Source organism: Cucurbita pepo, chromosome LG13, assembly GCF_002806865.2.
Source record: "Cucurbita pepo subsp. pepo cultivar mu-cu-16 chromosome LG13, ASM280686v2, whole genome shotgun sequence".
NCBI classification, from domain to species: domain Eukaryota; kingdom Viridiplantae; phylum Streptophyta; class Magnoliopsida; order Cucurbitales; family Cucurbitaceae; genus Cucurbita; species Cucurbita pepo.
Window position 1 is genome coordinate 3057839 of NC_036650.1, and position 14983 is coordinate 3072821.

Genomic DNA, 14983 nt, shown 5'->3' on the forward strand with positions numbered 1-14983 from the left:
TTTTTAGAAATTTCACGAGGGATATTCTTTTTATTTAACATGTAGATACACATCTTCATTCCCACATATGTATATTAATTTTGTTTATCTTTTTGGTCTGTTTGGATACACTTTGTTCTTGGAATTGAACTGAGTTTATGATGGTTGTATGAATAATGAGTTGATTATACAAGAACATTCACAAGCGCTACAAGAAGCTGTTCCTTGCAGTATTATATTATTCATCTTTTTGCTACACTCATAATTAGGGATCAAAGGGGGGATGGAAATGATGATATAACATGTAAGAACTCAAAAATCCAGAGAATCAAGACTAACCCATTTCCAGAAATGCTTCTTCACGGACACAGCCTCGTCCGCAATGCTCGTCTCCTCAGAATTCACGTATTCCTCCTCCTCCACAGTGCAGAAGTCTTCCTTGGGTAAGCCTTCCACCACTACGTCCATGGAATGCAAAACGTAACAAGCCGGCAAACCAGGGTATGAAGCCGAGTTTCTCTCCTCGATCTTCATTTTATATGAATCTGGAACAATCTTGACAATTTCAGAACAATCGGAATCGCCAAGAATCGAACCGAGTTCTTCTTTGACAGCCCGGTAGACGGCAGATTCAGGGGTCTCATTGGGCTTCATTTTCTCCGACAAGGGTCGATTTCGATTCCGTAGGGTACCATCGGAGAGTTGCTGGTGGGATTCGAGGAGAATTCGGCGGTGGTTATCAATAATTCGAAGAGAAAGGACCTGAACGGTGCGGATAGGAGGGTTGGAGTCGGCAAGGGAAGTTTCCCCTTCGGAGAGTTCAAGCCAGAGGTTGTGGACGTTCTTGGTGCCAGGCTTAACGCCCCAAGAAGCAAAGGAATCGGAGGGCAAGCGAGGTTTAAGCCAATCGGAGAGGGATTGAGGGGAGGTGAAGGGGTGGAGGCGATGAGCGTCGTGGGGTGTTCTGCCGGAGTTGGGATGTGAGAAGGACATGGACGGCGTCTTGAGAAACCGGCGAGGGTTTGATTGAATACAGAGAAGAGGAAACTTGAAGGATCTGGAGGAGGAAGAAGAGAGGAAAACGAAAAGTGAGAGAGCGGCGAGGAAAAAGTCAGGAAGAGGCGGAGATCTGGTGAGGTGAGGAAGATCGGAGATGGGCTGTGGGGGCGGAACTGGCGGTGGGGCTGATGGCATATCTCAACGACGATCATACCTACTTTGAAGGCGGCGATGAGCTTTGAAATCGATACGCAGCTCCATTCGACAATACCCAGAAGAAACAGAGGCGGAAGACGACGGCGACGGCGACGACGACGGCGATGACGAACTTGTACAGGATGAGTGGGGAGCGGATGCAGTCCTCTTTATATGGAATACGGACCACATATTTTGTGTTATATTCTTTTTGCCACGACCCCTTCGCCAAACTTTGTGCCTTTCTTCCTTTTCTTTTCTAATCTAAGGGTTGTTTTTGCACGTCTAATCTATACATTACATGTTCGTCTAGGTTAGTCCTTAATTGAGCTAACCTAGACGAACATATTTGTCATTACACAAAATGACAAACCGTCATTAATTTTAGGTAGGTCAGTCGAGACGATCAAACTAACCTAAAAAACGTATAACTCGTACCAATGTGGTATTTTGCCCATCACGCTTTGTTCTCAAAGTTAGTATTGAGACCAAAGTGTTGTTGAGTGAGGTGAGTGCTTGTTTAGTGGGCATAATTGAAATAGAATAGTAGTATTTAATCCCAAGGAATTGAAATGGAGACAATACCTTGAGTTGGAAATAGCATCAATAAGGTAAGAGACCTTTTTGTTGGATCTAATTATTTTTGTTTAAACTATTGGGTATGCACGCACTTGTATGGTTTTGTAAGGTTTAATCACGATGTCTAATAGAACATTATATAAAATTATTTAGGACATGTTTTATTCCTGACTTGGTTATTGGTATATGATGATAACTATTTGGTGATAATTACATGTTGGTTATTTCGTACTTACTACAATGGTTACTTTGGGTATAAATATTTGGCGATGATTGCATGTTGGTTATTTTGTAATGACAGTCATGGTAACCTTGGTACATATTTGTTGGTAATACATGTGGGATATTTCACAATTACTACCATAGTCACATTTTTTATGAAAAAAATTACCAGTGGTGCGTCTGTCTAGTGATCCACTTAGAAATGTTTGAATATCTAACTAGCCATCTTACTCATGCCTATATTCAAATTGTGTATATCCTAGAATATGTGAGGTGCAACCTCTATTGATTCTGATATTGAATAGCTTGTTATGGGACATTATAAAATAAATTGATTATCATCTCTGAAGAATTGGTTGACGAATTCTACGTAGTTTCATAACATATGCCAAGTTCTATGAGGCGTAGCTTTGTAGCATTCGAAGAGAAAAAAGTCTTAAATTTCAAGAACTCGGTCAAAATTTCACATGCTTGATGCGAATTTAACTAGATTTAGTTTACCTTGAATCATAATAAAATGACCCAACTTCTAGTTAAATACCATGGATATAGGCTCTAAGCTCTCAAAAGTAAGGCCGGTTACTTAACAAAACATTTTTGGTAGTCCTTGAAATTCCTAACGCAAAGTTCTGGTTGGCTTACGGACTTTATTTAGGTCTTGAGTGGTTCACATGAGTTGATGCAACACGATCTCACGAACAACCCATCGAAATTCTTGAGCGAACTAACTAGCCATCTTTTTTATGTCTATGTCATGGTTGTGTAAATCCTAAATCTATGAGGTACTCTTATTGGTTCCAACACGGGATAGAACAACCCTAATCTTTATTAGGCAACCCTAATACTCAGTCCAAGGATCCAAGCTTTTGTTATAGAGCAAGAATACTTGAAACAAGAAATTAACACATCCTTATACAAAATTCGGATCAACCAAGGAATAAGACTAGAATTAGATTACCTCTTACGATAAAAAATCTAGAAGCAAGATTTGAAACCTTGTTCTAGATTGAGTTCGCTCCACAATCAAACTTGATTAAGACTTGATTGAATGTTTCAGATGCAACTTACACAAAAATTGCATGAAACGTAGAAATGACAAAGATGATGCTCGGATTTCTAAGGGTAAAAGCTCAATTTGAAATCTGAATGTCATTCCTTCACAAAAGACTAAGTCTATTTGACCCTTACAAACTTTATAAAATTAAAAATAATAAATAAAGTTTTCTAACAACTGATGAAACGATACTTGCAACTCCATCGGTGCAAATATTCACTTCTAAGCTCCAAATGGTCTTTCCTCAATCGAAACAACTTGTAACACATGAAATAATGGTTGAAACGAGCCTATCTAATTTTGTAGATGAAGAATGAATGTTTGTTGAATCTTTTTGGCCTTGGATCATGTAATAGGTCCAGTTTGAACATTAACATTTCGGAGGCTGTCAAATGGGGTACATTATTAGTACTATTGATGTTGGTATTAAGTTTCAAAAATAAGAGATGTACATTCTTGAATAAGCGATGATTCACTAATTCTTATTTATTCACTATGGCTGGTGAACTTGTTTGTTGGCGTTCAACATTGCAGTCTACTATTGCATTGTTACCACCGGACCAGAGTATATGACCGTCACTAAAGTTTTTAAAGAAGCTATTTGGATGCATGGTTTAGTTAATAACTTGGGTATTGCTTAAAAACACTTAGATGTGTTTTGTGATAGCTGTTATTGGTTTGTTGAAGATCTAAATCCATTATACTCTTAGCATGCATATTGATGTCGGATTTTATTTTATTCGAGAAATTATAAATGAAAGGGACATTCGTGTATTGAAAATTGAAACTGTTGATAATCATGCGAATATGTTGACAAACGTGATTGCTTGTAAAAATTTTTGGAATTGCTTGGATCTGTCAATGTTGGACGGAAGAAGTAGCCTGTTGATTTGGTGGCAACCAAACCAGTTATCTACTTGGAGATCTTCTGACAAGGCAGAAATTGTTGTAAGTTTTCATGAAAATGTACTGTCATAACTCTTGCTTAGTTCATAACTCTTTTGGTTCATATTCTCATTTATTTTGGTTCGTATTCTCATTTATTTTGGTTCGTATTCTCATTTCTTTTGGGTTATAACCTTCATTTAGTTCATAATTATTTTGATTATTCTTATTTTGATACTTGAATCATTTATGCCTTCATAAAGGATTATCGAGGATGATTTTGATTGAGTTTGAGTGTCATTTTGTAGTTGTTGAGTGATATTTGGAAAGAACTTCTTTGAGTGAATTTTTAGTGTGAAAGTGTGAGATATATACTTTGTAAACACTTTAATTATTAAGATTGGTTGCTACCCGTGAATGTAGGGAAATTTCCTCTCTCCGAACCACTTAAATTTTATCTCTTTGTTTAATTTTTGTTTGTGGGTGTGTGAGTGCGATCAATTTTGCTTCCACTTCAAGGAGAGAGAGTGACAATAAGGGTTTGTTGCAGTTGACATTGGGAAAGCACGGGATCAATTAGAATTCGAAAATAGGAAGGGAATCGATTACGCATGAGATGGAACAGAACCATTCGATTAAAACAAAACTATAAGATTGTTCTACCCGCTACTCGGCCCTTGTCTTCAGCTCCATGTGAAGGAGGAAAGGACTCGAAACAATAAAGACGACTACAAAAGCAATAACAAGTCGAAACAATAAATGCAATCGAAAGCCCAATACCCTTGAGTTCAATCACCACATTGTATATTTATTTTAGTAAAATGATTTAGTATTTTAGAATAAAAATACGTAGATATTTAAAAAAAAAAAAAAAATTAATGGGAAACTCAATTATCCATCCCATAGGCTGCCTATGGCCTATAGGGTTGAGACTTTATCTGTACTCGTCTTGGTTGACTAAGTCAAACTCGAAATATTTGAACAAACCTTCTCCACTTTCAAAGTAAGGGAACTTACAACTTTTTTATCTCCGAATAAGTACAGACCAACTACAATATGTTCCTCACTTAAAATGGTTCACTAGACCACATTCAATGTCCAAGGAAAATATTTTTGCTCAACCAAGATTCATAATCCGAGAGTTTGGTGTAACACTCACCTACATAGAGGTATCAAGTTGGCTTAAGGGCTCATCTTGTTGTCCATTTTGTCCGTGATTAGTCTCATATAATTGATTTGAACACTATTATAAAATAGGTCCAAAAACCAGGAGTGTATGGTCCGAGTTGGGTTGGGTTGAAGGATTTTTTTGACCTAACCCAAAAATTCAGGTTAGTTGGATCCCAACCAAACCCCCTATTTTAAGGTTGGGTTGAGGTTGTTAATTTGTTTTAAAATTTTTATTTTTTATTTATTTATTCACAATTAATAATTATTCAATATAATTTTTGATAANAAAAAAAAAAAAAAAACACAAATCAATTTATAATTATTAAAAAAAAAACACAAATTTATTGACAACCATAAAAAAAATTGTAACATCTAACATTATACAATAAATAAAATATAAGATAAAATATAAGGATAGATTATGAAATTAAAAAATAATAAAAATAATTAGTTTAAATAAATTATATCTTACGAAAAAAATAGAAGTTAAATTATGATATTTTTTTTAAAAAAAAATATAAAGATAGATTATGAAATTAAAAGATAATAAAAAATAAAAATGATGAGTTTAAAGAACCTAACAAAAATAAAAATTATAAATAAAAATTAAATTACTGTATTTTTTTTTTATAGAAATTTTAAAAAATATAAAGATAGATTAAAGATAGATTATGAAATGAAAAAATAATAAAAAAATAAAAATGATGAATTTAAAGAACCTAACAAAAATAAAAATTAAATTGTCGTTTTTTTTAAATATAAAAATAGATTAAAGTTTAAGAAACATACCAAAAATAAAAATTAAATTACTGTATTTTTTTTATAGAAAATATAAAGATAGATTAAAGATAGATTATGTATTTTTTTTTTTATAGAAAATATAAACATAGATTATGAAATTAAAAAATAATAAAAAATAAAAATGATTAGTTTAAGAAACATAACAAAAATAAAAATTAAATTAGGCCTGAGTCGAACTCGCAAATAAAATATTTTAGAAAACCGAGATTACCATTTTGACAGGCCTTTACGTACATCAAAATTCTCAATGTAATTTATAAGTTTTGTTCTTTTTCGGATCAACCCAAGTTTTTTATCTTATGAACCCTAAACCAAACCGAGTCACTTGGAGTTCAGAAAAAACAACCCAACCCAAGCCAAAATACTAATTCAACCCAAGCTCAACCCCTATAATTCAGGTTGGATTGATCTAAGTTGTCGGGTTGGATGTACACCCATACTAGAGATCTTGAATATCTGCCTCATAGAAATTACATGAGCCATGGGGAATTAGTGAGCCCAACGACATCCCTCTAAAACTGTCACAACTATGTCAAATTTAGAGAAAATCTTTTAATCTTGCTCTTCTCGGTTTTTATGTTTGAGGAAACCCTTGTTTTTACATGAATGTATGTTTGTTTTTTTTTCTTTTTATTCACCATATGGATCAGTTCTTGATGTCGTGGCTTAGTAGCTCACGTGCCTATGGCTAGGTCTACTTCAACTCTGCTAAATTGTCCGGTCCATAATCTTAAGAATTATAAGTAGATTCAAGGCTTAGACTCCTTATTGAAATCAACATCTCGTGTTGATATTAATGTTGGAATAACTTAGATATAACATTTAGTCATAATTCAAACCGACTTGTTTTCTTCCTTTAACTGGATCATGACTGGATTAGTTTTCATGTATTATTTTATCCTTCAAGTCACACACTCCAAACCTTGCTAAAGTATCCTGAAGGGAATGAACTCTTCATCCACGTAGCGGAAGCATTCGGAACCGTTTTGATTTTTATTAAGAATTAAAACAAAGCAATAAATAGAAGAGTAAGAACTCTACCTTTGTAGAAACCCTAGCCTGCAAGACTCCTCAAATTATTTCAACCATGCAAATGTTCTTGAACATTCCACAAGATCTTGCTTACTATGACTTCAACACAAGGACAAGGATTCTGGGAGCCTCTTGAAAGAAAATCCCAAAAGGATTGGAGAAAGAGTTTCAAGAATTCTCTCTAGATGTAATTTCATTCTCCAAAGAAAGTGGGAGAGTTTGATGTGTCTTTGGCTCAACCTCAGGGTCGTATTTATAGGGACTCTCGAGAAATATTTGCCAAATAATATATTTGCATATCTAATATATTAGGATATTATATCTTATATAAATCATATTTAAATATTATAAGATATTTAATATATATTTAATTAATTTGAATCTCATTCAAATTTCAAATATATTTTTATCAAAATAAATTAATTGACTTAATATTTAATTGTATCAAACACAATAAATATATTTTTCCTTTTTAATATATTTAATATATTAAATATTAATTTAACCCTTTAAATTAATATGTTTTCTTTATTTATATTTAACATATCTGATTATTAAATATTAATTTCAACCCTTCAAATTAAATCTATTTGATCTATTTATTAAATATTAATTTGACATTTCAAATTAAATTTATTTTCAGATAGGTTAAATATCAATGTGAACCTTTCAAATTTTATTTCAAATAAATTGAACCTTATAGTGTTACTATGAGCTAGCGAGCTAGCAAGAGACTTTATGGACCTACAGATTATAAGCTCATTATATTTAATATATCTAATATATTAAATATCAATTTGAACCCTTCAAATTTTATTTCAAATAAATTGAATCTTTTAGTTTTACTATGAGCTAGCAAGAGACGAACCTACCGATTATAAGCTCCAATAATACAAAATTAATTAATTAATTAAACTCTTTAATTAATCATTTTTCATTCATTAATTATAGGTCACTCCATTACGGACCTAGAGTTGCACTCTTGTGCATTGTGGGATAAGTTATGTCAATCGATATAATCATTACAAGCAAGTCGATCCTTCACGGAGTTGTTCATAATTACAGCTGGGTTAAAAGTCTGTTTTATCCCTGTAATTACATATTTCACCTTAAGTACCACTATTCTTTAACGAACAATTTGTCTATGATCCAATCATAAACCAAGTCCCTCTCGGGCCAATGAGAGGGTGGGGCCCATTGTTCAAGTTTCGAAATCATTACTTAACAACTCATCTATTTTCCTTATATGGAAATGAGTGAATTCCATCTCATGATATTATGTTCCCAACTCCCTGTTTGGTCAAGTCCCCAAAATAGCAGGCATATTGAATGGGCTAAAAGAGTCATTTCTCACCCATGTAAATCAAAGGACAAGCCCTCACAGGCACGAGTTCATAACTCACTCAGGATTAAGATCGAGTCACATATGATCATCATGTGAAATATTAATCTTCTCAATTAACGGATTTATAAAGAGAGATTCAATATTTCTTGGTTCAATCTCATACAAACTCATTGTATAGAATACCCCCACTTACATGTCTCCACATGAATGATTTGGATCAAATCATTTGTAACGATTATAAAGTGGGCCGTATCAATAGTCTTAACAGGATAAGGCACCCAATCTTATCCATATACTATAGACTCTTTAGGTTAGTACTTGAACATGATACTGTTGTATGTCAACCACATACTATTCAAGATTACATTAATAACCTTGGATTTTCCTACGATGGATAATAATTAAATTACAAACAAAATAATGAAAATTATTGTTAAAAACTAAATAATTAATTACGAGGCTTTAGGGCATAAATCCCAACAATCTCCCACTTGCATAAAAGCTGGTGAGACATGTGTCCTAGGAGAAGATGAGACATGTCTCGTAATCCTAGACATTCAAGATGACCCTCAAACACTTNGATTTTCATACGATGGATAATAATTAAATTACAAACAAAATAATGAAAATTATTGTTTAAAACTAAATAATTAATTACGAGGCTTTAGGGCATAAATCCCAATAATCTCCCACTTGCATAAAAGCTGGTGAGACATGTGTCCTAGGAGAAGATGAGACATGTCTCGTAATCCTAGACATTCAAGATGACCCTCAAACACTTTAGCCTAGAGAATCATTTTATATAAATCAAAATAATTATCATTAAAAGTCATCTTGGTCACTACACGATGCTTTCTCTCTCAATATCATTCTTTATAGATTGATCTTTTATAATTTCCTTAATATTAATCTTTGTATCACTATCATAAGAATGAAAGTGACGAACTAAATCACATCTGAAACACCTTTCATATGTTTAAGAAATTATTATAGTCATACAAGTCATTTTGTTGCTTTAAAAGCAAAAAATATTTCACTTGTATACCATACTTCAGAATCTATGGTAGAATTGATCTTAACATAAATTTCTCTAAATTTATGTAACTAGTGTATCACTTAAAGATCAAATCTTGAACTCCATACACAAAATAAAAAAACATTCTCATTATCCATCAATACTCGAGAAAACTTTAATTTTTCAGTTAATGGTCATACCATTAGTTTAACTAATATAATCTAACTAAATGTATACTTAACGTTAATTCTCATATACGCATTAATTATCTCCCACTCAAGAAAGATAATTAATCATACCCTCAACATTTGAGGTTATTTCTGATACTATTCATCCGATTTCATATTTCAATGATCATTATCATTCTTTGAAGTCTTGCATCAAATATTTGACAAAAATTTTGTCAATATAATATACATGAGACAATATTAACGTTTATCCTTAAATCTTTATTTTTAGGAGATACAAAATTATCCCAAATCATTTATTTGGAATTGGTTAGATAGTCTATCTATGTTAGATGGACAGATTACATCATAGTAATGCGTCATCAACATAAAATTTGAGAAAATCCACTAATCAATAATTTTCTTTTCTTGTTTTCACAAGTTCATTACAATTTATTTAAAGTCATAGCTTATCAAACCTTCTATTGAAAAATTTATGGGTTAAATTCATTTCAAAAATGAACTTTTACTCCTTTTAGCAAATCTTTTGGTTTTGATCTCTAATAATAAATCCATATAATAATATGGGTAGATGCATTCTTTTTAGATTTCTTTTCACAAAAGAATTCTAAATATTTGTTTAAGCGTATCTCAGGTAAAAATGAATTAGAGAATAATAATAGACTCTAAATGACAACATGAGAGAAGTCTACCTATCCATTCATATTCTATGAGTTTAATCTCATCAAGAATATCTACAACTCCCTGGATTTTATGACTTTAAAATATTTATCCTTCCTCATCCTCCCTCATAATTATTGGGTAATAAGCCTTCAAATTGGTCATCTAACACAATTTGAATTTTAGTAGGATTAAATCATCTCATAATTTTCCCACGACGATGACGCCTATCCAATTAATGACCGGGATCCACTTGACTCTCAAGCCAAATTAAATTGTTAACAACTTTTGTTCATTATTAGCGGCTTCATTTATAATTATTTAATTAACACTATCATTCTATTTGAACTTCTTTCGAAAATTACATTTGTCATAAAAATATGTTTTTCTATTTAGAATTAAATAAAGGACTATTTTGTTTCTCTTTAGGAGTAGCCTACCTGCGTTGTAAACTCAGTTTACTACATTTTCATAATTGTCTCATAGACAATTTTGAAGGCAATCATGTTGACCATGCAATCTGTATTGCATATCCTAACCAGAGTTTGGTAATGACTTATAATTTCTTTTTTTTAATAAGTGACTATATCTAATATAGTCTTGTTTTCTCCTCTTACATCACAATTTTACAAGATTGTATTATGCTTAGAGTTGGAAATCAATTCCACTTTCTATCAACTAAATTTAATACACAATGTTCTTGTACTATTCATTACCATCTGAACATAATGTCTTGATAAATTTACCAAAATGGATTTAACTTTACTTTCATTTTTTTTTTTTGATAAATTTACCAAAGTTACATTTGATAAGGATACTTACATATTGAATAATCATCCATCAAATTAACAAAACATTAACAATATTATTTGACTTTTGCATGCCTCAGATCATTTGGGTCAGAATGCATAAGCCCAAAACGTTCTTTGATCTTTTGGCCTTTTTCAATAAAAGCCCAATGATTATCTTGCATGAAAAGCGAGATCTATAGACATGTAAAGTAATTAACTCCAACGTTTAGAGAATTAACTTTTACTAGTCTTTTCATTGTATTCAATTTGACATTAATCAAATGAACCGCCAAAGACAAGTATATCTTTTGGAGAAAACAATGTCTTTTTATTCTTGATTCTCTAATCATGAATATCTCAATGTTTCGTAGCATAGTAAGTGTTAACATTTTAACGCATACTAATTGTATTTAATTCGAGCCGAACATATTTCTAAACAATTTAGAAAATATAAACTTTAATATTTCAAAATAACTCATACTATATGAACTACTTAATTATAAAGTTTGAGAAATTGAGTCTCTTATGGTTACTAAAAACACCATGTTCAGCATTTAGTAACAATTTTTACTTAACATCTTAATGTCTCCTACTATACCCGCTCAGATTGATTTCCTAGTGTCAACCGGTAGAATCTATTCTACCTCATCAAGTATTTTTCAAGAATTACAAATAAATGTAATGAAGAAAAAATCTTGATAGTAAATCTTATATCAACTATTCTGGTGGTGTCACTTAGCCTCCACCAAAAATCTAGTAAATCAAAATTTACTCTCATTTAGATTTTTTTTACATAGGGAAATTTCCCACTATGACGGTCCTCCCTAATTAGGAACTATTTCCTATCATAAGAGTCATAAGATTTTTCTTCAATTTTTGTAATACTTAATTTGGAGATCATTTAGATAACTATCTAAATTTAGTTTTTATTGACTTAAACATCCAACATGTTTTTGTCATTTTCTTATTTTTTTAGTATGACATTCAACATGTCAACCAGAAGATATGACAAAGCTTTCTCATCACCTTTGATTCACCATCATATGCTCTTCAAACAATTCGATTCAAATTGACAATAGATCTTGAGAACATTTCTCAATACAGACAAATATATATATATATATATATATATTACCATCCCATATTGCTAATATTATTTTTCTTAAGTATTAAAATTTTCTCAATGACTTATATGTAATGAAAACTAAACCAGGGAGAGAATTTAAACATAATATTTGAAATATGTAAAATATTATTTAATTACAAACAAACAATTTTATAAAGTGAATCCTATAAATCATTTCTAATGGTATGGTACTTTAGTGATTTAGAACAAGTGCGTCGTAGGGTAGGTCAAATGTTCCTTCACTAAACTGAGACAATCTCAACCAAACATTATACCAGAATAACTCTTCAAACATTATACCAGAATAACTCTTATTCTTATAATATTTAACTACCATTAGTTCGGTCAAGAACATCATTAACAACCTTAATGATCTCTTCGTAAATGTAACCCATCATTTTAGATCTTGTAATTTTATCCAAATAAGTGCAGCCGTAGGGTAGGTCAAGTATTGGAAATAAAATTACTATCTTATCATTTTCAAGAGTTCACCCTGATATTGACCCATGCAAACACCTTCCGTAGGGGGACGGTCCAAAAGCCGCCACGAGGCCCCGCATGGATCTCACATTATGAACCAATGATGGAGACTATAGGATATGTTGACACATTTCCTTCCCCCATTTACTATAAATACTTTCTCAAGATTCACCTTGATATTTGACTCATGCAAACACCTCCTTTAGGGGAACGGTCCAAAAGCTACCACGAGGCCTCACATGAATCTCACGGTGTGAATCAATAATAGAGAACGTAGGATATCCTAACATGTGTTCTTAATATCTTGATATCTTGACAAACGTCTTTCTCCCACTAAGTATTTTGAAATAGGGTTCTATTACTCGGACAAATTAGGCTAATCTCATTTATCTAAGTTTCCAATCTACCCTTTCATAACTCTTATCTTGGTTGGATTGTTTTTAACGTGAATTACCAAAATTTTAAACTATTAAAAAATAATCACATTATGAGCTTACTTAATGAAATTAAATAAAATTTGACTAATTCAACTCCGAGGTCATTAGTTCCCAAGTGTTCCATTTCTGTCACCTTAAATACCTCAAGCCAGAACCTTCCTTTAACAGAGTTCTCTTATAGTCAATTTTTATTTAAAAATTCATTAATTTTTATTAAAAATTAATTCACTTTTTCAAATTCTAACATTTTAAATCCTTTAAAATTAAATTTAATAAATTACTAAAAAAATTCTAATCATTAGAACATGCTCTCATCTAAATATTATGCATTCAATTTAAGAAATAAGATAAATATTATGCATTCAATTTAAGAAATAAAGGTAATACTAATTATGGTCTTTCAAATCTAAAACTTTTGGGAACAATTCCAAATATACATATTTTCCTTCTAAATTTTTTTTTTAAAGGTAGATATTTTACTCATGGAACAATTTCAAATGTAATAAAATTAAGGTTTCAAAAAACCCTAAACTGTACAGTAAATTAATGAAAGTCGTCATTGCCGCCGCTGCGTCTCTTTTCAATTTAAAATAAACCTAACTGTATACATTTGTCTAACAAATTGGTAAATCTAATACCACATCGATATGCCAAAAAACAATCAATTTTACAAAAGAATATTACACATCACATATGGTTTGAAATCAAACACCCACCATACTATTAATTCAAAATAAAAATCAACAGGCCTTGATACCAATTGAAGGGAATGAACTCTCCATCCACATAGCGGAAGCATTCGGAACCGTTTTGATTTTTTATTAAGAATTAAAACAAAGAAATAAATAGAAGAGTAAGAACTCTACCTTTGTAGAAACCCTAGCTTTCAAGACTCCTCGGAGTAATCTAACCATGTAGAAGTTCTTGAACATTCCACAAGATCTTTCTTACTATGACTCGAACACAAGGGGTCAAGGCTTGTGGGAGCCTCTTGAAAGAAAATCTCAAAGTGATTGGAGAAAGAGTTTCGAGAATTCTCTGGAGATGTTATTTCATTCTCCAGAGAAAGTGGGAGGGATTGATGTGTCTTTAGCTCAACCCGAGGGTCCTATTTATAGGGACTCTCGGGAAATATTTGCCAAATAATATATTTACATATTTAATATATTAGGATATTATATCTTATATAAATCATATTTAGATATCCTAATATATATTTAATTAATTTGAATCTCATTTAAATTTCAAATATATTTTTATTTAATGTATCAAAATAAATTAATTAATTTAATATTTAATTGTATTAAATACAATAAATATATATTTTCTTTTAATATATTAAATATATTAAATATTAAATATTAATTTGAACCCTTGTTTTTCTTGATTTATATTTAACCTATCTAATATATTAAATATTAATTTGAACCCTTCAAATTAAATCTATTTTATCTATTTATTATATTAATTTGACATTTTAAATTAAATTTATTTTCTTCTTTATATTTAATATATCTAATAATATTAAATATCAATTTAAACACTTCAAATTTTCTTTCAAATAAATTTAACCTTTTAGCGTTACTATGAGATTGGACCTTATGGACCTACAAATTATAAGCTCCAATCATACAAAATTAATTAATTAAGCTCCTTAATTAATCAATTTCCATTCATTAACTATAGGTCACTCCACTATAAACCTAGAGTTGCACTCTTATGCATGGTAGGACATGTTATGTCTATCGATATAATCATTACAAGCAAGTTGATCCTTCACGAGTTGTTCATAATTACAGCTGGGTCAAAAGTCCGTTTTACCCTTGTAATTACATCTTTCACCTTAAGTACCACTGATTCTCTAATGAACAATTTGTCTATGATCCAATCATAAACCAAGTCCCTCTCGGGCCAATGAGAGGGTAGGGCCCCATTGTTCAAGTTCCGAAATCAGTACTTAGAACAACTCATCTATTTTTCTTATATGGAAATGAGTGAATTCCATCTCATGATATTATGTTCCTA

General features: G+C 31.3%; 1 protein-coding gene across 1 annotated transcript; it reads right to left on the minus strand.

Annotated features, from left to right (window-relative positions):
- Positions 1–122: 122 nt before the first annotated feature.
- LOC111808831 lies at positions 123–1427 on the minus strand. The gene has a single exon (XM_023695031.1). The coding sequence runs from the start codon at positions 1171–1173 to the stop codon at positions 292–294; it is 882 nt and encodes a 293-aa protein (XP_023550799.1). The 5' UTR covers positions 1174–1427; the 3' UTR covers positions 123–291.
- Between the last annotated feature and the right edge of the window lie 13556 nt (positions 1428–14983).